Here is a 23,652-nt window from a genome sequence, read left to right as displayed (position 1 = left end):
CGTGAGTTCTGCATCAATCTTCAGCAATATAACATCACCCTGGACTGACTTACATGAAGAAAACCAGATTAGACTCATGTGAGCCTGAAAAAGTTCACATCAACAGACTTTCCACGCAATTAAAACAGGATGTCGATTCTGTAAGGAGATTCCATGTTTCAGCATACATTTTGCTGTGTTCATGGCTGCCTCAGGCACTAATTTAGAGACAACTTTGCAACAGACAAATAAGGAAAAGGTACAATACCCTGTGTCATGTATCTGCAGAAAGTTATCAGCTATGAAAAGTAACTGTGACACAACTGGAAAGCAATTCCTAGCAACCTGGCAAGCTCTTAAATTGCAATGATATCTTCTGCTGAATCTTCACTGCATATACGATGGCACTGTTTATGTTTTGTTGCATTCATTTCTCAAGGTCTGAACCAGAGGATACAAAATATATTCAGAAATAGCCAGGAAGAAAAAATAAAGAAGAAATATGCACTAATAGGGGCACCTGGTTAAAAAGAATTATAGTGGATGCAGGATTTGCTTTGTGACTGTAACATGCAGCTCATATCCCAGACACTGATGACTCTTATATCTGTAGTCTCAACAAATCTTTCCCCAGCTAGAAATTTCTGTCCTCACTATCTCTGTTTTCTCCTCCTCATCTTCCCTCACCAGTGCATGGCGATGAATGACAAACTGCTAGCTGAGCAGTCTTCCTCCTCTTCCAGACAATCAAATATTTCAATGGAACCCAGACCCCAGGCTTGAGCCTTGTAGTTTCTGTGGTGTGCAATGGCATTCCTCGTTATCAATTGCTCAGAACACAGGTGGGGCACCCAGCAGCACTATCCAGAGACAGGTGTTCAATATCTCTGCCCCTAGTAATGATGACAAAGTTGAATCTGTTTTAGAGAACTTTTTAATCTAGATATATAGTTAAAGGGCAGCATATAGCAGATCCAGTAATTACATCTCATTTTCCAATTAAACTGAAATAATACATTAAAGGTCAACAATTGCCCATTATCAAAACATGGAAAAATAAAATTTGAGGGTGAAAACAATGGTACAGAACCTAAGGAGAGCATTAGAGTCTCCTGTTTTCGAGAGCTGAAAACCTTCTGCTTATATGCACAGGGTTTGGTCTGCAGATGGTCCTTCTGCAACGATCTGTGCAGCTAATGCAGGAAGTAATTTGTGTCTGTCAGATTTTATAATGTTGATGAAAGGATGATGTGCATTACTCCTGCTGGTGAGCAAGTACTCCCAGTAACATTCTTGGTGTCCCCAGAATGCACCCTCAGGAACATTCTTGATTGAGGGAATGTTCTTGGTTGTTTAGATGTTTCTGTTCTACACGAGTGGTTATAGCAATTATCTTTGTGCTGCCTGTGTTATAGCAAAGACAAGCTGACGAAGAATTAACTATGATGGAGTTGTACTCATGCATGAGAAATAGGGATGCAGACCATGGCATTCCAGCTACAGGTAAAGAGGTGAAAGCAGTAGAAAAGCAAGAGCTGCAAGCTTAATAGTCAATGGTGGCTGTATGTGTGAACTCTCCGGTTTCATTTTGAAACTATTAACTTATGGCTCGTACCAATGTGGAGCGCAATTTAATTGTGTGCTGTAAGAAAAGTACTTCTTTTATTACAAATGTGCTCCCTGATTATTTCATTGGACAGCCCATGTTTCCTTTAATATGAAAAATCATTATGAGATATAATAGTACTACTCCATCTAAGCCTCTACAAATGATTCATGAGTTGTGTAGACTTTTACAGCAATGTTCCACACCAGTTGTATCTTTTCCAAGCTGAAATGCTGCAGTCTGTTTAATCTCTCTTTGCATTTCACTGCAACTCCTTACCACTAGTAAACCTTGTCACCTTCTCTGTACCGTTCACAGCGAATCTGAGAATGCTTTCCTCTGTACTAATGACCAATTGAGAGCTAATGATTAGGCATAGTATAGCTGTAGTATGGTCGCCTTTCCCAGGTGTATTACTTTGCACTTGGCACCATTCTAAATCATCTGTCATTTTATCAGTCATTCACTATTGAAAACATAATTCTTTATAGTTTCAGTCTTCAATACCCTGAATAAAATGCTTGCTTTCAGTGTCCTAATTCCTGAACTGCTGAGGAGACTCGTTTTTTGTATTTTGTACTGCAAATTGTACAAAATGCAAAACCAAGTCTTTTCCACTTAGAGTTTAGTGTAGCTAATTTTACGTTTCATAATATTTTTGTGGTTTTTACTTTTCAGGTATGTTTTCTTTGTAATCAATTCAAATGTATTTGCATTAAAATAATTTTAAAATAATTAAAAAATTGTTATAAGTTGCCTCTAAGATACTTTAAGTCCTCCTGCGTTTGATAGGAACAGGAAATAAACAGAGAGATGTAGGAATGTTGGTAAAGAGATAGTGTGGGTTTACATTGTTCCATTAGTGCTCAGGCAAGAAGCTTTAACTGTTACAAGCTCTTCCAAGTAGGTTTTTTTTCTGTTTTTTTTTTTTTTTTTTTTTTTTTCCTGCCAGTGACTTCCTGTCAGCAAGGAAAGTCTTGATGTAATGCATTTATATAAAAAATCAAAACAAAACCTTTGTTGGTGGGAGTTACCAGCTAAATTGGAAACCTATGGAGAACACAAATTCAATAGCAGTGTGTAGTGACCTGTAAAACAGGACGTTTAGTTGTGAAATGACCAAAAGTAATGGTTCTCTGAGAAAAGCTATATTTTGTGGTGAAATTTAAATCAGCCTTTAATTAAGATCTGTATGCAAACTTAAATGATTTTAGAGGATATTTTGAATTTTGCTTTCTTTAAGTACTACAGGCTTTCTTCATGAAGACCCTTGCTGTTTCTGTATTACTGATTGCAGAGAATAAGACTTCCAAAACTATGCTACTGCTTACTTTCCACTTTTTAGGTATAAACAGATCTTATTTTATACACTCATTTTATGCAGTAAATTCATCTTACTAAGTTCTAATTTTGAGTGGTATCTGAGTTCACTTGGGATTGTCCTCTGAGAATCTTGTGAGGAGAGATTCTGGATATTTCCTATTGCAAAAGTGTTTAGAAGTGAGTTTATCGTAGTAAGTGTTCATTTTATGATCTTTTCTCCTTCTGTAGCTCCTTGCTTTCAGTGTTTGCATAAGTTAAGGTATATAGGATTTGCTGAGTAAGAAGCTCTATCCAAAGTTATTTTATTTTTTCTTTTAGTTTTACAAATACATATAACATTCCTTTATTGTTTTCTAACATTAATGGTTTTCACAATGCTTTCTGATTTACAACTGGGTATAGTTCATTTCTTGCTGGAGCAATTTTTATGTAGAGGAAATATGTTTTGAGGAACCATATGGGGAAACTATGAGGAACTCATAATCAGATTGATTGCCAGCACCTTGAAAGCTGATATTTCTAGGTGCTGAATAGTTTCCAGTCTACCTTTTTATTTTCTTAATGATATTTGAAAATGCAGCTGCCCTGTTACTTAGACTCATTTTGTAACTGCTAAAAGCATTTGTCCAAATTGTATTAGAATTACATGACATAATTATCAAATGTATCCTGCCAACATCCCTTTAAAACCTGTGTATAAGATGGTTCCAATTTTTTCATCTCTTAGTACTTGTCTAATTAATGATTATTAGAGGTTATATATCTAACTTGATAGACATTTGGTTTAAGCAGTAATACAAGTACTAAAGATCTGGTGTTTGCAGTAATTGTAGTGTAGTAAAATGTGTATAAAGTTTCATCCTTCTTCCTTCTACTTTTATGAACATAGTGTAAAAGTTACTTCTCTAGCAAAGTGTTTGTAGATTTTTAGGTGCTGTTGGCCCTAATCTACCATACACTTTAGTTCAAGATGAAATTGTTGTAGAACTTGAATCTGTACTAGTAGTGATATTTCTTCTTATTTATATATTTATTTATTTGTATTCCTGCAAGGGATCCTATTTACAAGATTAATGTATTTTCACAAACTTATTAACTTGCATAGCCATATTTTCATCCATGGAGAACATGTGTGTCTCTTTCTGGAGACACACAAATCGAAGTCTGAGTTTTCCTTTATTTGTGGAAAAAGTATTTATCTGTCATCCAGTTATGCAAATTGCATATGTAAATACTCATATGAATGCATAAACTGATGTGTGCATGAAATGTAAAAGTAAATAAAATTAAATCTTCCATGCAATTCATTTTTCATGGCAATGACATGCTTATATAATACGGGGGAGTGGGAGGAAGATGGAAAATTGCCTTAAAAAGATGTTATTTGTTTAATAAAAAAAGATGTTATTTGTTTAATAAAATGTTTTGTATTAAAAGAAAGGCATAAGAAAAAAATAAGTTCTGAGGATGTTCATTGATTGGTTTCTCTTAGCAAGCTTACTACTACATATCTGCAGGCAGCTCAAATACACTGGTAATCTAGAAGGTGCTTCATTCAAAGTCAATTTGTCAGTTTTGTTCTTCTGCCCCAACTAGACTCAACCAAGATCAGTACAAAATTTACCATTGATTTGATGGGTTTTCATTGCTCTGATTTCTAAAATAATTTTGTGAGGACATACAAAATCAGCGAATTTTGGAAATGTTGGAAAAATTGCAATTTTTAGAATTTGGACATGGATTTATTGCTCTGGTAATCAGCTAAATTGAACAAACAGGGCCTAATTGTTTCTTAGTTGTTATGTATGTATTATATGAACTGAATCAGTAATATATTTCTTAAGCTGAAACACAGAAAAGTAAGACTGATTTTTGGCTTCCAGCATTACTGTGGGTGCCCAAGATGTTTATAGGTCTGTTCTGCTGGAATGAATTAAAGGGAATACCTTTTTCTTCCTGGGAAAAGAATATTGCTGACTTCACAGCGTTTGTTCCCTCTCTGGAATCCTGCTGGTGCTGTGCTAAGACTCAGTAGAACAGACGTAAGGATTATGTCCATGTTTATACATACGGAAATCAGGGAGACATTTCCCATCTGTTGAAACATTTCTGCGTGAAAAGACAGCACCTGGGACCTCGTAAGTGATAGTATTTTTCCCACAATAGACTTGTCAGTGAGAAGACAGGACAACACTGGAACTACTTGGAGACTTTATGCAGTGTGGCTTCTGCTTCTACAAAACTAGACACAGGTTGGATTCCCAGCCTGTTCCTTGAAGAGGTAATGCAGAGGTCTGTTTACGAAACCTTCCTATTGTTTTGTGTTCTCTGATGCAGGAGGTTAGAAAAAAACAAATTCAAAATTCTGGCACTTTATGTACACTGCTATTAATTTAAAGTGTTAATAAGGGACATTACAAATGTCAAAATGAAAAATGCTTATAATTTAGTGGAGAAAGGATGTACTGGTAATATTTAATGGTGTTTGCATCCACTTACACTTGATGGGTACTGTCTCATATATTGGAAAGGGAGATACAAAACATCATTTCTTAAATTTAATAAGTTGGGACTATAGCCTTTTCTAGAATTATGTCTTTATGGGGGACTGGGTACAGCTGCCGTATGGATGTGGAAGGCTGTGTTATTGTATTACAGTTCCCTGTCATACAACCTAGTTTAGGTCCATCATACCATATGCTATCTTCAGGAGAAATTATATTTAATGTCATGGCAAATACATTCTTGTTAAACAGATGGATCTATTAAAACAAACAGTCAATTTATGCATATCTGTTTTATGGTGATATCATCATAGCTAGCTGAAATCAGGTAACATTGGGTGTAGCTTTTCTGTAGCAACTGGCTCAGTGGTGGCCCCATACCATTCTTGCTGTAATTATTTGCTCAAGTTTATTTCCATCTCCACAGTGATATAAATGCAATAGCTATACACTTTGTGTCTGCTGAGCCATGAAAGCTTAATGTACCTGTCTCAATTAAAGTTTTCAGCATATAGTCATCTCTGCTGCCCAGTAGCTATAAATAAATAAATAAATAGAAGAAACCTACACACACCTTTGCCAGCACTACGTCTGAAAAGAGAAAGAAAGTACAGATACAAAAAAGTAACATGATTTGCCTAAGGTTACACAACATGTCACAGCATTAATTTTCCACATTTTATATCCCTAAGTTGCTTTGGGCAAAACTGGGCTTTTCACCAGTTGAATCTGTGTTCATATCCAGATGCTGCATTTTTCCTGACTTACGTAATAGAGTGGCTTAGAAACTATTTCTTGTTCAGTTATTTCATTGAATATTATCTTTGCTTCATTATAGGTATTTTCAAACAACTTAGCATTAATTATGGTCTCTGCTCGTGTTTCAATTTATTACTTGAGTCATGCCATGTGCCTTTGCTTTTATTTTGCTGAGGGGATAGACCATGTTCCTTGCTACTTGCTTTTAGCATTTTCACCATTTGTTGCACACCACTGATAGTTGAAATCAGTTGAAACCACTTACATCTGTGGTTAGTTAACAGGACAGTAAAAATCTACACATGGAAATCCCAGGTCTCTGCACTTTATCAGCTTCTTCTGTAGTTTGTGTAGGGGTAAATACTGTGCATATGCTGAAGAAGTCTGGGGACAAAAACTGTGATGCCTGTGACTTTGGGTAAGGAAAGTCACTTGTGTCTCCTGCAGTTGTCTGTGTTGCAGTCTGACATTGAAAGGCTACATCAGAGACAGAGAAGTTTCTGTATCTTTCAGAATCCATGAAAGAGGGTCATGTCATAACTGGAATTAGAATGGGAAATTAATATCAAAGAAGACATACTACGAACTACAGATTGTTTTCGTCTTTGAGGTCCACACCCATCCTTGACGTATATAGTAAAACGCATTGTATGTTTTACTATACAGCCTCCATTTGTATAAGATAATTCACAGTCTTATTTTTTTGTGCACACAAAATCCTGATCTGTGATTAAATTTCATTCCTATTGTATCAGCTTTGCTCCCATTAACACTTCAGGCAAACATTATCACCTACTGCACAGTGTGTTGCACTGGTACTCATGATCACAATCTTTGCTTGATTCTACTATTGCTGACCTGATATATCATCTTTGGCAGTCAGTAGACCACTCTGTTTCACTGTTTTCACATTCCTTTTCTTCCATCTTGATTTAAGCTAGTAAATATTCCAGGACTGTTTTTTTACTGTGTTTGACCAATGTGCAGATTCACTGGGCTTTTATGTTTTGCTGGACTTTACCAGACACAGATACCTGAAAGAAATGCACTGGATTTAATCTTAGTTTATTTTCATTTAAAAGTAGTGGTCCAAGCTTCCAAAATTTTGGGAAGAAAGATAGAGCATGTCTGTTAAACTGAACTGCGATCATAATTGTGAAAATGTTTGCAAATAAGTCTTAGAAATTTTCTCTAGTTTCATCTTTTTTTATATACATTGTGATCTAACTACGCTTCTTAATGACTGGTCATTAGTTATTTTCATAAACTTTCCGCCTAAATGAAGCATGCAGACAAAACTTGTGGGCCACTTATAAGAGCTGGAATTTTAATGGCATGATGTTCTTTCTGTAAACAGATCAAAAAAATGTTAACATATAGTCTTTGTAATGTAAATCTTGCAGTCTTTGCCTTTTTCATGATGAGTTGAATTGTTAGCATATGCACATACATTTATTTTATATAATTGTTAGGGACAATGTATATTTTAAAATAATTATGTCAAGCAAATGTTTATGTCAAATGCTTCGAGTTATAATAAAATAAGAAAGTATAAAATATTCTGAACTCCTATAACTGCAGCAAATTCAAAACAGAAGTGGAACAAAACTGTCAGCCTTGTGTTTGTACAAGAATTCAGTCCAGACTTAGTCATAAAATAACCCATAATGGGAATTTTCTCTATGTCGCTGTTTATTTTTGTTGACTTCCATATACTATGCCTTAATTTTGCCCTAGGCTTTGTGAGAAATACTGATTGGGAATGCTGACTTAAGAGTTCTCACATTTGTAAGACTGTAAAGACCAGCATAGAATATGCATAGGATTTGTGCCTAAACCACAGAAGATGAAGAATACAGATATTAATATAATCCCATTTTCCTATAAACAATAAAAGATGGTGAAAGGTATGCAAATAACCTCAATTTTCTCCCAAGCAGATGTTAGTACATGCCTGGTAACATACACATCAAAAGATAGAATCTCATGGAGAAAACTGTATACCTGCTTGAGCCACGTGCAACAGTGGTAAGTCACAAGTCAAATGTGAATAAAAACCTCTAAATGGGATTCTGCAATGTTTCTTTAGTGAAAGCACCAAAAAGGTCTTTAGAGAAATGTGACAGAGATGACTTAATCATTGACTTAACCGTATTTACCTTGTGAGAGTCTGTGAATGACTGTCAGAACTGCTTACTTGAAGAGCAAGGCTCCTCACTTAATCCATTTATCTTTCTCTAATGTAACAGCCCATACCTTCTATAACTATTGCTTCATTTTTATTCTAATTTATTTGCCTTTCAAAGAGTTTGCAAAGGAATGTAATCATGCCAAGCCTATTTCTAATACTTCAGACATCATATGTTCTGATACCTGTTATATTGCACACACTTAACATGAATGCAAACGGAAACCCAGAACATCATCTCTGGGAGATATTGTCATGTCTACAAACAGTAAAAATATTTATTTAGATAATTTGCAGTGGGAAGAAATAATTACATTATCAGCATGTAAGACCCTGGAGGAATCTTATGGTTACAGCTTTGCCAAATAAAATACAGGAAATAAGAGACTTGGCTCATGGATGTACTACCGAGTGGTCTTAAAACTTATTTAAGAAGGATAAGACTTTTATCCAATGAATTAACCTATAATGTGTGAAACAAATACCTTGATAGTGTCTATGAAATTGTACAGTAGTACAGCTGTAATGATTATAAATAATGTGCTAAATAAGGTATCACTCAGTGTAGAAAATAGATTTTCTAAAGTTTTTAGCAAAAAAGGGGGAAATTTTATCCAATAAAAAAGGATGTGGTACTGTTGTATTTAAGGATTTAAAAAAAAAAAAAAGAATAAAATAAAATACTTCATTTGGAAATTGCATTGAGTTTTCTGCGATAATTCCCTTCCTGACTAAGGAATTTTAAACTCTTGTTATTCATCCTGATAATAAACGTCTGTACTTCAAAGGGAAACTCTAAGAATAATACACTCAACAAGGGAAACACTGTGAAGCACCTGTATAATAAGATAAATCTTATAGGTAGATGACATTCTCTTTGCCAGAAATCTTGATAGAGTAATGTAAAAGAACATTACCAAAAAAAAAAAAAAAAAGTTAGTAAGAAGGGTATTGTTTAAATACAGGGATGGAAGATTCTTTCCAGAGTAGAATTAGCTGTAAACTCATTGTTTTGGTATTTTGATATTTGGTATATTTTTTATTGCAAGGCCAGATCCTTGTGACACCTGTGACTCTGGATCTGGATATCTATACCTGAACAAAGGGTTTCTACTTAGAATTTTGAAAGTAAGTGAACTCAAGTCCTTATATAGGCTGATCTACCAAACTTCCTGTCTTGTCTGCAGCTCTTTCAGGGAACCATTATGGATGTAGATTTAGAAGGAACTGAGCAGGTAATTTCTGCTTCAATAACTCATCCTACAAAATATAGTAGCAGGAGTAGCAGCAGGAGTCTCAGCTGACACTGAAGAAAGATAAATGTCTCTCCCTTTCTATTTTCAACGGTTCTTCTACTGATGCCTAGCCAATCTGGGGAGTTTTTTTTTGGAGGTGAAAGGGATAAGAAGACAGTAAGGAGATACGAGAAATAATGGGCAGCAGAATTATACACTGGTTGGGAATAAAACCTGTTACTGTTTCCACTACAAGATTCATAAATTTATCTAGTTTCAGTATGCATTAAGCTTTCAGTATTCATATAAGATGAAACAAGTATTCATATAATACAGAAACAAGCTTTTCCTTCTCCTTGAAATATGTGAAGGCAAAGGATTTTACAACCCTGAATACCCTAATTTTCTGCTGTTAGATTAACAGTTTATATATGTACGTAGTCTTTAGTATCTTTAAAGATGGGGTCTGGGCTCATTTGTATTTAACAGGAGATCCTAATATTAAAATGTTTGAAAATCAATGGAATAGAGTATGGCTTATTGTCTCTGGATCCTCCGACAATTAAGGTAGTGTGTTGGGTGTTTAGGTCCTTGGACCGCACAGCAAATGCTATGATTAGGTTCTCCAAGATGTACCATTAATTTGCTGATAGTCTAAATTATTTACTTTATTTTCTTCAGATAATTAATAGGATAAACACATCACAGGTACATCCTGAACATCCATAAAAGAGAGGTCTTTCATGAAACTTAGGTGGAACGGCAAGACATAAATGATCACATGAAATTAAGTATTATATGTGTAGCTCAAGGAACAGCTTGAAGAAACTTAATAGAGTTGCTAACCAGAAGAAATAAAACCAGAACTGATGGAATGAACTTTCTTCCAAATAGTACATATATATATTATTATTATTATTATTATTATATTATATTATATTATATTATATTATATTATATTATATATATAACCTATTTTTTCTAACCTGTTGCTAAGAGGACAGGAGGTGGATGTTTTACAGATCAGTAGCACTGGCTATTGTTCACAATCAATAGTTGAAATTTTCTTGGTTCCTGGAAATATTTTTTTCTGAGATTTATTCTCTTTGATAACTGTAGGACATTGTGGAGGAAGACATATGTTTAGAAAGCAGGAGAAGAAAGTGGTATACAGAGTCAGCTACATACAGTAACTTATACAGTTAGATTGTCTGGGAAATGGGAAAAGCATCTTTTTTTTTCTTTTTTTTTTTTTTTGTGTGCCTGTGTATTCACACCTTTTGCTACATTGTCCCTAAAACGGCAACAGAAACAGTATTGTTTTTTTTTTCTTTCTTTCTTTTTTTTTTTTTTCCCTGTAGTTCTTAACACTTCTGTTCTATCACTTGGAATATTCTTTTTTGTTGTTGTTTTGTTATTCACCGTGTGCCTCTTTATCAAAGTAATTAAAAGAAAACTTCAGAATAATTTTTTTTTGTTTACCTGTGACTAAGCTGGACACAATTAGTGGCAAGACCAGCATTTGCAGCATTCTCATAAGTAGTTCTCCTGGAAATGAAAAGTACTTGACTTCCCGATAGCTCATCTTGTATGATCGGAGAGAAAATCCAAGGATTACACCTGAGGAGAGAGAAAAGATAGTCATAACGTTATTCTAAAGTAGTAGTAACATCTGAACATGTATATCTGTATATAGTAGTTAGTTGGCATACCTGATTGTAATATGCATTTTTTACTGTGCTCTAGATTGCACTCCTGATTTTCTCTCCCAAACATCAGCTACTTATATGAGTAGTCCTACTGAAGCCAGTGAATTATTTTTCACTGTAACAGATTCAGAAGGTTGATTGCATTTCAATTTTACAAAATAGAATTTGTGTAAAAGGTACATCTTGAGTGTTAATGAAAGGGAAACAGTGCCCCACGACTGCGGCAGAGTGCTTTGACTTCTGAGATTTTGAGTGTAATCATACATGTAATGCATATGCATACTAGTCACCAACCCTCAGAAGTCTTGTCCATGCCTGTTTTCTCTGTTGGGCCTGATCCTGTAGACATGCTTCAGATTGGATGAGATAACCAGGGGAGATTTAGCTGAGAATCCCCTTGTGGTTAGATCTTTACCCAGCAAAACAGCACCAGGATGTAAGTAGGCTTTATACATGCCTACCTTCAGACACACAAGCACATGCAAAGAAGCATTTAATGGGGGTTGGAAGGTCTTGCTGGATAATTATGTGGTGGGTTTCAGTGCCTAAGGGTGTGGGGTGAGGGAGTGCCTGAATCTATTTGTCTTGCTATGAACAAATAAATGGTACTTGACAGATATTTAAAAATGGAAGCCATAGACAGGCTGACATATGGCAACCCACACTTCTCAGCTAGGACTTCCTCACCTGGCACGAATTGCCTTATTTTCTTACTTCATTATTTGGTTAATTGACACTACTCATTACAATGTACTGAGCATTAAATAGTTTGGTGCCTATATGATGTAGGTTTTCTATATCAAGCTGAGCAACACATGGCTGTATCTTGAGCACTCCTTAACCACACAGGTAGTGAAATTCAACTATACGTCTTTTGCACTCCTGACTCCATGTTCTTGCCCACTGTCTAGCACTGTCATTTATGCTAATTGCGCATGTATAGAAAGTTGGATCAGAGAATTGTTACTGTCACAGAAATAATTTATTTTACTGGGTTAATATTCAGCCAGGTCAATTCACTAAGGTGACTTCTTCGTGTGGCTGCACAAGATTTGGTAGCTCCACAAGGGAATAGGTAGAAATGTGCCTTGAAGAAGAGTGTGACTGCCCTTTTTGGCAGCCAAGTAAACTCAGGTGCCTTAAAATTTTTCATGGAACTGCATCGTCAGTGATGATAGGCAGTAGAGCACTCAAGTTCACTTCTAGAGCTTGTTAGAATTTGGGCAGGCCCTGATAATGCTATAACATTGACTAGGTCCAGTTCTTGATCACTTTGTGTTTTTTGTTGTTGTTGTTATTTTGTTTTTTAAACAGGATTTTTGATTTGTAAATCCATACAGTAGATTATAATATTTAGGTTAGAAGAGTCCAGAAAAACGCAGGACAGAAAACTCCAATATTACAGGATGGCGGAAAAGTGATTAGAGTACAACTGGAGAGTACAAAATCATGGAATTAGAGTACAAATCATGGAGCTCACACTACAGAAGACAGGTGTAGCAGTGGAAGGTATTTATTTTAGCCTCATTCATATTCCATGGACTCAGGTAGTTAAAGTGCATTTTGCATAGATTTTTTTTAAAGTAAAAGTAGATCATAAACCACATAGAGAAAGGGCCTCAGAAGACCTGCATTAGAGTTCCCTTCTTTTCAATAAGGTTTTAAATTTCACTGCAGTATTACTGCTTATTTTCCTTTTATATGGGAAACACATTTCTCAGATATAAAGAATTCATCTGGACCCTTTGTTTCTGCACTTAATGAGCACTACATTTTGACAACTGGGTAACAAGCAAATAGAGATAGACCAGTCTCTTACTTAGGCTACAGTCCTGCAATTAGTTCCACATGGATTAATCTCTGCACCAGTACAAAGCCTCTGTGAAGTTAGTGAGGGCTTCTAAGGCTGCTATAAGAACTAGTCCTTATGCTATACTATATGGGCTTTATTATCTGGTCCTCTACTGTCTAAGCTGTACAAAGTGTGTTAAGAAAGAATCAGGGCCCAAACAGATGGCAGTTTCATTGAATACTGTTGGTAGTAAGAGTAGGTTTCTGAAGCACCATGCAAACCTGTTGAGCCTTTTTTTTTTTTTTTTTTTGTCCTAATATGTTTTGTGCATTATTACAGTATTGCCTGCCACTGCAGTTTACAAGAAAAAAATTCTACAACATGGAAGGAATGTGCCCTGGTGACCTGGGCTGACATCTGATGGTTACTAATTCTTCAGCCTTAATCTTAGCACTGCTATTGATCTATGTGAAGCCAAAATAAGTTCCCCTGACTCAGTTTCCCTACCTGTAAAATATAATTGCTATTGCTTCAAAGGTCTGAAAATTGTATTAACATAGTGATCTTACATGCAGAAGAAGGAATTTAAGAAATTAAATTTTTTGATTGTAGTCTGTTAATGAAAGAAGAATAGCATGGTTTTACCATCCTCTCTTGATTTTAGAAAATAGAGAGAAGAAATTTCTTTTTCAGTCCTCAGTATAAATATCTAGATACTAGATATTACCTCATGTCGAAGTTTTATTAACAAAAAAATATAAAATTGAAACAGACAAGTAGAAGTTGGCAAGATAGCGCTAAATTCAGGGCCAACATTCACAGGTTTAAAACCTCTCTGATAACACCATACAATCATAATTTAAAGACAGGCACATTGACAAAGTATCAACATGAATTCTGGAAATTAGACATGGTATGAGGTATTAAACCTCTGGAAGGTGTGCAGTTATTTCAACAACCATCGATGCCTGTGCATGGTTAGTGTTGTACTGATCAGCAAGCCCCACAATCAAGGCTGAGAAGAGTAAATACTGGAGCTGGCCTTTCTCAGTAAAAGTTTCATGTTTCTGATTAATTCTGAAAATTGTAATTAAACAAAGCCTTGTGTGTAACATTCTCCCACAACCTGTTGTGCAGGTTTCTGTCTACCCTCTATAACAGAAAAGAACAACTAATCTACAATATCAGAGCCTAACTTCCCAAATGGTAAATGGTGTACCTTATCCACACTGCAAGAAAGCGTAGACTTCTTAACAGAATCAGTTCTTTTTTTTTTTTTCCTTTTTTTTTTCCCTTTTCCTGTACAAAAATCGGTAGTGTTTGTTTAAGTTAAGGAGATGAATTTTGCATGTGTATAGTAGTACAACAGACTAATATTGCTGAATACTTTATACAGTTATTAAAGAAGATAATCGGGTTAGAGTTATAAAAAGATGGGTTTTGAGGTGCACTTCTCAATGATACAATCAAATTTATGGCAACATTGATTTACAGGTAATCCTGATGATAATCAGAATAAACTTTAAACTTAACTATTTTTTAATATTTTTGTTCCACTGTAGATGTTCAAAATAAAACTCAACTTATATGAAGAGAGAATTTAAAAATTCAAGGAGCAGAAGGGGAAAACAAGGTTGATGGTGATAGAATTTAAATAACAATAATGGTAGATATGATTTGGGATTGTTTATTTCTAATGCAGGAAAACATTGATGATTTGCATAAGTTTTTCACTTTCAGATGCTGCAATACCAGAAAGAAAACAGCAGTTTTCATATGAAGCTTTTCAGACTGTGGGAACATCATTGTAACCAACATTGTACCAACATTGGTAATAAACGTATGACCTTCTATATCAAGTTTCTGAAATGGACTAATATCAAAGTGTTATGAATTGAGTATTAAAATCAGGGTCTGAAGCAGCAATAAAAATATTTTTTAAACTATTCTTTTTTTAGGAATAGTTTAGTTATGGAACTTTTTTTTTTTGTCTGTGGTCATTATAAAAAAAAAAAGTATTAATCTATCAGAGTATAATCAAATTATATTTGCAAATGAACTTTAAAATACTTCAAGGAAAAAGTGAAAACTTTCTTAACTACATTACAAAATGCCTTGGTCTTACAGTGGTAGAAAACTGTTTCACACAATTCTTTGTGTTACATAGATGAAATAAATAAATGTTGTACATCTACACATGGATTTAAAACACCACATCAGTAAAAAAAATTAACCACAACTCTTAGAAGATGATAGGCGGGGTTTTACCCCGATCTAAATGCTTACTTAAGAACTTTAGGGAAGTCTATCCTCCTCCTTAGCCTATTTAGATGAATTAGGTATGGAAATTTAATAAAGAGGGAAGGACATTTTTTTTCCCCCCTACTTCAACTAACTGATAATTTAAGGCAATAAGGAAGCTCCTAAGAAATGGCACGATATTTTTAAGTGAACAATAGCAGCAGTTCTGTTAAACAGGTGAATTCTGAATTTTTGTAATGAATCCTTATAAGTCTTTCATCTCTCTCTTATATCAGAAACACACAGGAAATAAACCCATAACATTTGGACTGTATATTTTTATAATGTCTATGCTCTCTATATTTTCATGCAGAAAGTACAAAATCCAGCAGTTTTATTCTTTAATTCATCATAAATCACTCAAACCTATTTCAAGAGGAAATTACTGGATGATATATTAATAACGGTGCAAAAGTTCCCTTTAAATAAGATCTTCCGATTCTTACCAGTAAATCTCAAAACACTGTTAAATGAGGTCTGCATCAATATCCTTTTCTTTAACAGTGGACATACAGACTTTTTCTTTTCAAGCAAGAAATAGAAAGTATCGTCATAACTGGGAAAGATTACCTTAGACTAGGTAGAATGATCACTAAAATAACTACTGTTAAGAGTGATCTTTCTGAATATCTTGTAACCAGCAAGCAAATAACATTTTGTTCTATAACAGAAGTTGGGCTACAGCCAGTAAGAGAATCAGGCTCCTACCAGTTTAATGGGACATTGTATATTTTTGTTAGCTGCACAACCATTTCATTCTTATGTTCCTGTGGAGCCCTGGAATGAATGCTTTTGTTCTTTGGGTCATTTTTTTTCTGCTTAATTTAGCATTTTGTTCTGACACCTTTTCTTTTAAGAGCCATTTTCAGATAAGGTTTCGACTGTATTTGCTTGAGGCAAACAGGTAAATAACCTCTCTAAGTGATAAGAAATACTTTAAGTTGCCGACAATAATAGTTCTTAAGCTCTTCATCTTTTTTTGCTTTCACAATTTTATACTTAACCTTCCCTTCACCCCCCATTCCCCTTATTCCCCTTTATATTACCTGATCCTTCCTTCCTTTCTGATTTTCCTTATGTGGGTACAATGACATGTTCCCTTTGACACCACTTTGATGAACCTAAATGCTAGGTGCCTAACATAAGTATTAGATAATTAAGTACTGCAGCAATTTATTATTATTATTATTATTATTATTATTATTATTATTATTATTATTATTATTATTGTGTGTGTGTGACTTTTTTCCTATTTTCATCAATTTTATCATAAAGATCGGCTCTTGTTATGCTAACTGTTGTTCAGTAGCTAGATGGTTACTTTTATTTACTCAATCAATTTAGGTCTGTAGCTGTTACTGCTCTTAAGCATTTGAGAACTAAATCTTTTGTTATATAGTCATCAGTGCTGCCTTATTACATTTCTTCAACCTTTTTTATCCTAGAGGTGTAAGAACTCTCTAAAGCTCCTTAACATAAAGTGTGTTTGGTGGGATAACTGAAAAAGCTCTCTGTGAGTCTTCGTTCCCAAAATAGGAAAATCCCCTTGGTTCAGGAAAGGCAATTCCAGGCTGTTTACTCCTGGAAGTCCTGTGGTGGGCAAAAAACAAAGGTAAGAATGGGCACACATGGCATCAAACTGAGGGGGATTATGTCATGGAGAGCACCAAATTGCTACGGTTTAAGTTGATCCAAATTTTTACTGTTTTAGTGCACTTGTCAAATACTGAGATGATCTAATTTGGGAGCTAAACTAGGGAGGAACTATTTTTACTGGGACAGTTTTCTGCCAGTTTACTTCCCTGGACAGGTTTACTGCTGTGCTGGATGGCAGCAGTGCTGGTGTAATTGAAAGTGGAGAAAAAAAACAGTTGGTGCTATAAATATGCAACCTATGGCAGAGTAAGACTGACTTAATTGATCGCAAAAACATATCCTTAAGCAACCTTATCAGTTACTCTTCCTCACAAACCATTCAGAATTGGGGATAATAGGTAGCTTGGAGTTCCTTAAATTCTCTATTTCTGAGGATGAACTATTTTCAGCGAGAACCTGCTGCTCTTCTCCAGACCCGAAGAAGACCTGGTATGAATTGGCTTAATAAGTTATTTGACTTTTCTCTACAGCTCTTAAATGACAGAGGCCCAGCAGAGAATATCACGTCTATAGCTGAATATCCCTGTGGTGTGTTCCTGCACTTTTAAGTGCATGATGCTAGAGCAGTAGAGAGCTTAAGGAGCTGTGCTCAAAGTAGCTCTCACAGCTCTCATATAGCGAAGCACACTATGGGTCAGTTTGGACACAAATAGATCTGTTTACTTTGCTGAAGAGATATGATGACAGGAGTCAGGGTAGAAGTCCTTTAAGATAGCCAAATATCCTAGACGTGCTTGGGACCCAGAAGCCTGTGATATGAGATTGTGGTGTGGGAGAGTTCTAGCAGCAAAATATTAATTTATTTCTTTTGGGGAAAAAAATGAACTACCTGGTTTATCTGTGCATAAAAACAAGTAAACAAAACCAAAACCAAAACTATTTTAGTCAGGATGCACTATATTTATTGTGCACAAGTGGGCTACCCCTGGGAGTCCTGGATGGCACGCAGTGATGGTGGCAGGCTGGTCGTCACTCACATGCTACAGAGTCTGCTGCGCATGCACCCATGAACCTTGGGGCTCTCTGAGACTCCCAGACATCAAGGGATTCAGCTGAAACTCCTGCTTCAATTGAGCCATGAAAGATCAAAAACAGTAGAAAAAAAGGCTCAGATTCCATCTGGATAGAATTCTAACGCTATAAAAAGAAACACATCCGGAGAAAAAAAATGTACACCAGAGAAAGAGTTACACTGATGTCAAAGAGTTGTTCCCTGTATCAGAAGGGAAGTCTCTGTGCTACCCTTGCTCAGGCATCACACGTGAGCCATGGTGCTCCCAGCTGTACCAAGTGGAGGCTGAGTGGTAGTGCTGCAGCCACTGCAACAGCAGCTCCTGCCTCCTGAACATGACCCTGAAGATCTCCTTCATCCAGTGAGTGCCGTTACCTTCCAAAATCACACCAGACTTGTAACATCAGTCTGCAGGTACACTTTGCAGAGATCCAGAGGCATTTTGTAATTTTCATGTATTTTATAAGCATTTATAACTAGGTTAACATAGCTTTGTAGGGCACTCAGTTTGCAACTCAAACTTAGGAGACTCAAAACCTCTGCCTGTTAATGACTAACTTCAAAGGGGCCTGAACTTCTGAAACACCTTGATAGCTATGACTGGGCAACTTGCACATTGTTTTCAGCTGCAGACACAGTATCTCTTCCTTAGATTTTGTGGACAGAAGGCATATGGTGTGAATGAGGCATCTGAAGCTGTGCGGAAGAACTGATGTAACTAAGCAATGAGTAAAATCACTGCTTTATGAGATACAGCCTATATGAGGACATTTGCATACTAAATCTGAGAATATAAAACATTTGAGCACTGTTTGAAAATTAAAACAGACAAAAATGCCACCAGCACCACCAACAAACTGTTGAAGTCTGTGCTCTGCGGCTTTTTGGCTCCACTGTTATCCTCATAACATGGTTTCCATTCTCTCTCTAGTTATTTGGTTCATTTGCCTTTCTTCCCCAGTCAGGAAGTAATTTTCTCCCTTTGATAATACATCAAAAATATCATTCTTGTTTTGTCCAACTTAGGCTTATCTGTTAGTCTTTAATTTTATTCTTGACTTTTCCCTTATATTTCTTGAAGTGTTTCTACATTTTCTATATTCCTATTTTCGTTCTCACACAAAAGACTTTATTGAAAGACAGACTACTACTGGTTTGGCTGCATAAAATAACATATAATTCCAGTAAAATTCAGGATTTTTTTCATTCTTACTTTCTCATATAAAAAAGATACAGCATTAAAAAAATGTCAGGTTACATTTAGTGAAGTACTGTCCAGAGTTAAGGTATTACTTAGCACTTTACAAAATTACTGTCATAACTTTTTTTCATGCCTGGGTTTACTTTGCAGCTCCACCTTCTTGACTAATGCTCATGTTTTTACTCCCATAAAAGGTAATTCCCAACAGATATGAAGGCTGATCTCTTGTAAAGTTTACATAGTTTCTTTCTTGCCTGTTTTTCCTCAACTGGAAGCTGACATAGTCCTTAACAGCACCAAATTCTGTTTTCTCTTCAACAGTTCCGTTTGCCTGACTGTATTATTTTGTCGTTTTTTTTACAGTACGGCAACACTCAGGAATCACAGTCAATGAGACTGAGACCCCTCAGTGCCAAGAATTTTGTACAAATGTACTCAGAAAACAGAGCTCTACTCTGAAGAATTTCTGGTGTAGACTTAACAGAGAGCCTGAGGTTGGACCTTGGTAGTTGCCTTTATTTGAGTTTTTTAATTCCACCTTAGACATATATTACAAAACACATCTTTGCAGGCTTTGCTTCCTTGATGTGCAGTTTTATATGATCATTTGTGGGAGGTTCACATTATGCATTCATATCTCTGTGGAGCTCGCCCAACTTCTCATTCCTACAAAACCACCTGTTAATTTAACTTAGTGCTGATAGTCTAAATCTGTAATTGAGGTGTTTGCCACTGAGGATTAAGTTTTTGTTGAATCGAGATATGCCTGTGCCAGAACTGTTTGGTCATGGAACATAACTCACGTGGCAGACTTCGCTGGAAGATTTTAAAGATTCTTTCTCATCCAGTATTTTGCTGACACATGCAAACAACCTGGGTAAACTGAGAGGAAGGATTTCCTGTTGTAGAATACAGGACTGCTGCCATATCAGATTTAAGTATTATTGTAACCCTATTAGATTTATCACCCAGTATATTCTTTCAATAGGGCATTCAAGTTCGTGACTGAAATTCGTGGAATCATATTATCATCTTTTCAAAAAGACAGCTAAGATGTTTTCAAGTCTCTAGCTATTTGATTTTGTTAAGTGACCCATTTTTTTCCTCTATTATGACTTTGATGAAACTATCCTTAACTAGAATTTCCCATCTATTTAGTTTACTGGTCAACATCCTCTTTCAACAAATGAATTTCAAAACTGTTTTATTTCAGTCGATTCCAAAGAAGTCTCACATGAGCTTTTTAACTGATTGACTTCTTACAAGTTGCCATTTGAGGGATACAGTGGGAGGTCTGTGATTCTGAAAATGTTGTACCACAGAGGATTGATTTGGATGTAGCTGGCATATAGGTTATATATATAGCTACTCTCTTCTCACTGTTAGTCATTATTCAGAATGGAAGAATTTCTCTACCTTAAAGGTCACAAAAACAGCAAAGGGAAACTGGCACCTGGAACAATACTTAATCACAAAGTAAGTACCTGAGTCCAAATTGTGACCTTCAAAGTCCCTCTAGGTAAAAAGCTTAGTGCTGAGAATCCATGAAGTTAATTGGCACTTCTCCATTCATTTTGGAAGACTCCTCACTTCTCACAGTTCTGTTTGTGTTTTTCTCAGAATTGCCATGACCTAAACATCAATTTGCCTATTTCCAGTGTAAGTACTGGGGGCCTAGAAACTGACCTGAGCATGTCTGACACATACATGCAGAAAATCAGCTGGATTTGGGATGCCCTGTGTTACTGTTCTTACTCCAAGTTTTGCTCAACAACCCGTGGCTCCTTGCTTGTTTCAGCCATTAGGTATATGTACTTGGTGTACATATTTGCCTTTAGAAGTCTTGCATTTCATTCTGACCAATGACACAACTTTGAAAGGAATGGTGGAATCCATCCTGCAACTTCAGTTTTGAAAGGAAAAGTGTGAGCCAATTCCTCAAGCACTGTTGACACCATTCCCAAGGTGAAGGTTCATCTGCTTCTGGATCTTGATTGGGTGAAATATTTGGCATGGTCCATTGACTCACTCAGCAAGGAGTGGGAATGTAATCCTGCTTCATTTTTCCTCCTGGCAAGTTTTAAGCATTTACATGTTTTCTTTCTGGACTTGTGGGGTCACCTTTTGAATCTGCCATCTCTCACTCATGCGCTATAAAGACATCCAGGTCTGAGCTTTGTATTCCACATGTAGCTTCCCTTACTTTTCAGACTTTGAAGAACTAGGTAATACATCCTTTTTTGTTCAACATATGTAAAAATAAAAAGATTTCAAAAGACATCAAAAAGTATGCAGCAGTCTAATTCATCAATGGTCTTTTGCTGGTATCAGTGAAGTATCAGTGTAAATTATACTTATCATGTAAGTCCCATCTTTTATAGACCTTTCTTGAACAAATTAATTTTCTGTTAGGCCAAGTTATCAAAATGGTGAATACCAAGCACACAGTGTACACCAGCTAAGCCATTTATGATCTTATATCAATACCAATAGAAAATTGGTAGCCATCTTAAATTTAACAAAAGAAAATTCATTTCTTCAGTTTAAGGAATTAAGGTTCAAAAGGTGGATATAACTACTGCTAAGAGAAAGATCATGGGAGTACAACTACAGTGCATGGATAGCAATAACACTTTTGTTTCCTTCTGATTCTCATGTTGTCTTTCTGGTTTTCTTTGCCTCCTTTCCTGCTTTTAAATGTTTTCCTTTTAACTCTTTTATAGTTTCATGGACCTATTTTTTTTAAATTTTTTTTAATCCAAAAATGTTTTATAAAATCTCTCATCAAAATAAACTTCTTTTGCATGGCTTTAAAGAGGTTATACATTCTGGGTTTTCATCATGTTTTTTAAAAGTACACACAGTATCAGTACAATTCCAGCTCTGTTGGGTTGATGTAATAAATGGAGTAATCCAGCATTTACTGAAATCTATCAGGAATAATTTCCATTTGTTCATTTCCTGTTTTTCATAGTATCTTCCCTATTCCAAACACTTTATTTTTTTTTTTTTTTTTTGTGTCAATGATACGAAGTAAAACTGTTTAGGAGCCTATTTGCTTCGTAATACACATTATAGACATTATCATACTCTGTGAATATGGAGAATTTTGGAGAAATTAGTATACAAGGAAGAAATCTCTTAGCTTTTTACTTTAAAAATAAAAAAAAATAAAATAATTATTTATTACTTAGATATTGCTCAAAAGGTCCAGGCTGAACAGGACTATATTAAGCTAGGCAACAAATACAGGACAAAATATGGTAAATCCCAAGGATACTGAGTTCTAATCTGAAGCTAAATAAAATACAAAATCTGAATGTAATGCACAGTAAAAGTACAGAATTGGGAGGATGGGCAGAGGATATATACAGCTAATGTGACTGCATGGATTATTTTATGCAGTTGCTGGTTCTGACCTTTTAAAGAAGGCATGAAAAAATGAAAAAGATAATTAATATCTCCTGGCAGCTATTTATCCTGATCTAAAAGTCAATGCTACACTACAAAGCATCAGAATGTCTATATTTGTATTTTACTTTTTTTTTTTTAACCTTATTCAGAAGATTGAATTTCTTTATTTACCTCTTTCATACTGGATTTCTTTGTATACTTTTTCAAATACCCTTTATCTTGATTCACCTAAAAATACAACTATTTTTTCTTTGGTACCATAAAACCCACACAAACTTTTAGATGCCTGATTATTTCAAGAGTACTATGTGACAGATTCACACTGAAAGAATGAAATTTTCAGGAATCAATAAACAACTGATTATGTCATCTTGGGTTATACTTTCATTTTGGCCAGCTGAAAGGCATTCCAGTGCAAATGACAACTCATTTGAGTCTTTTCAATAGCTAGGGTGCTGGTAAGAAACTTATGTTAAACATTTACTCAGCATACAAGTCAGTAGCACCTTGCTTATGATTTTGTAGTGCTTTGTAGTCACCATAGTGACTACAGTGCACACATGTTGAAAAGTGGAATGGAGTGGCCAGCCCTAGCACTAGCTGATTTGCTGCTGAAAATGTTTTTTTAGTCCTCTCTGATGCTCATACAGCCCCAAATTGTTTCATAATGGTCTTTAATATGGCCATTTTTTCTATTGTTATTTCTGCTTTGATAAAATGATTGCCATGTTGTACTAACATTGCAGGGAAATTTTTCATTAAATCTCTTAGAAATCATATAAACACCCTAAATGTCTCTGTTAATGTCCTGAATTCTACCCACAGACATGAAATCTGCTTTGTATGAAGTAGTATTACATAAATCAATTTAAACTGAATTTCTAGACAGAGATTTGAGAAGGCCATCAATGCCTACATTTTCAGACTGTACGAGGAGAGCAGTGAATGATTGTTTCTTTGGACTGATTTATGA

At 35.4% G+C, this 23,652-nt stretch overlaps 1 protein-coding gene across 1 annotated transcript in view; it reads right to left on the bottom strand.

The window, feature by feature from the left end:
• Window positions 1-23,652, bottom strand: part of SLC1A3 (solute carrier family 1 member 3) — a 62,596-nt gene that overhangs the window by 31,113 nt on the left and 7,831 nt on the right. Inside the window, exon 3 of the mRNA XM_013181799.3 lies at window positions 11,077-11,214. Coding sequence (XP_013037253.1) covers window positions 11,077-11,214 — 138 coding nt within the window. The remainder of the gene's footprint in view (window positions 1-11,076; window positions 11,215-23,652) is intronic.

This window comes from Anser cygnoides, chromosome Z (genome assembly GCF_040182565.1).
Source record: "Anser cygnoides isolate HZ-2024a breed goose chromosome Z, Taihu_goose_T2T_genome, whole genome shotgun sequence".
In the NCBI taxonomy this organism is placed as follows: domain Eukaryota; kingdom Metazoa; phylum Chordata; class Aves; order Anseriformes; family Anatidae; genus Anser; species Anser cygnoides.
The sequence above is the reverse complement of the archived record's forward strand: the minus strand, read 5'-3'. Positions and strand labels throughout refer to the sequence as shown.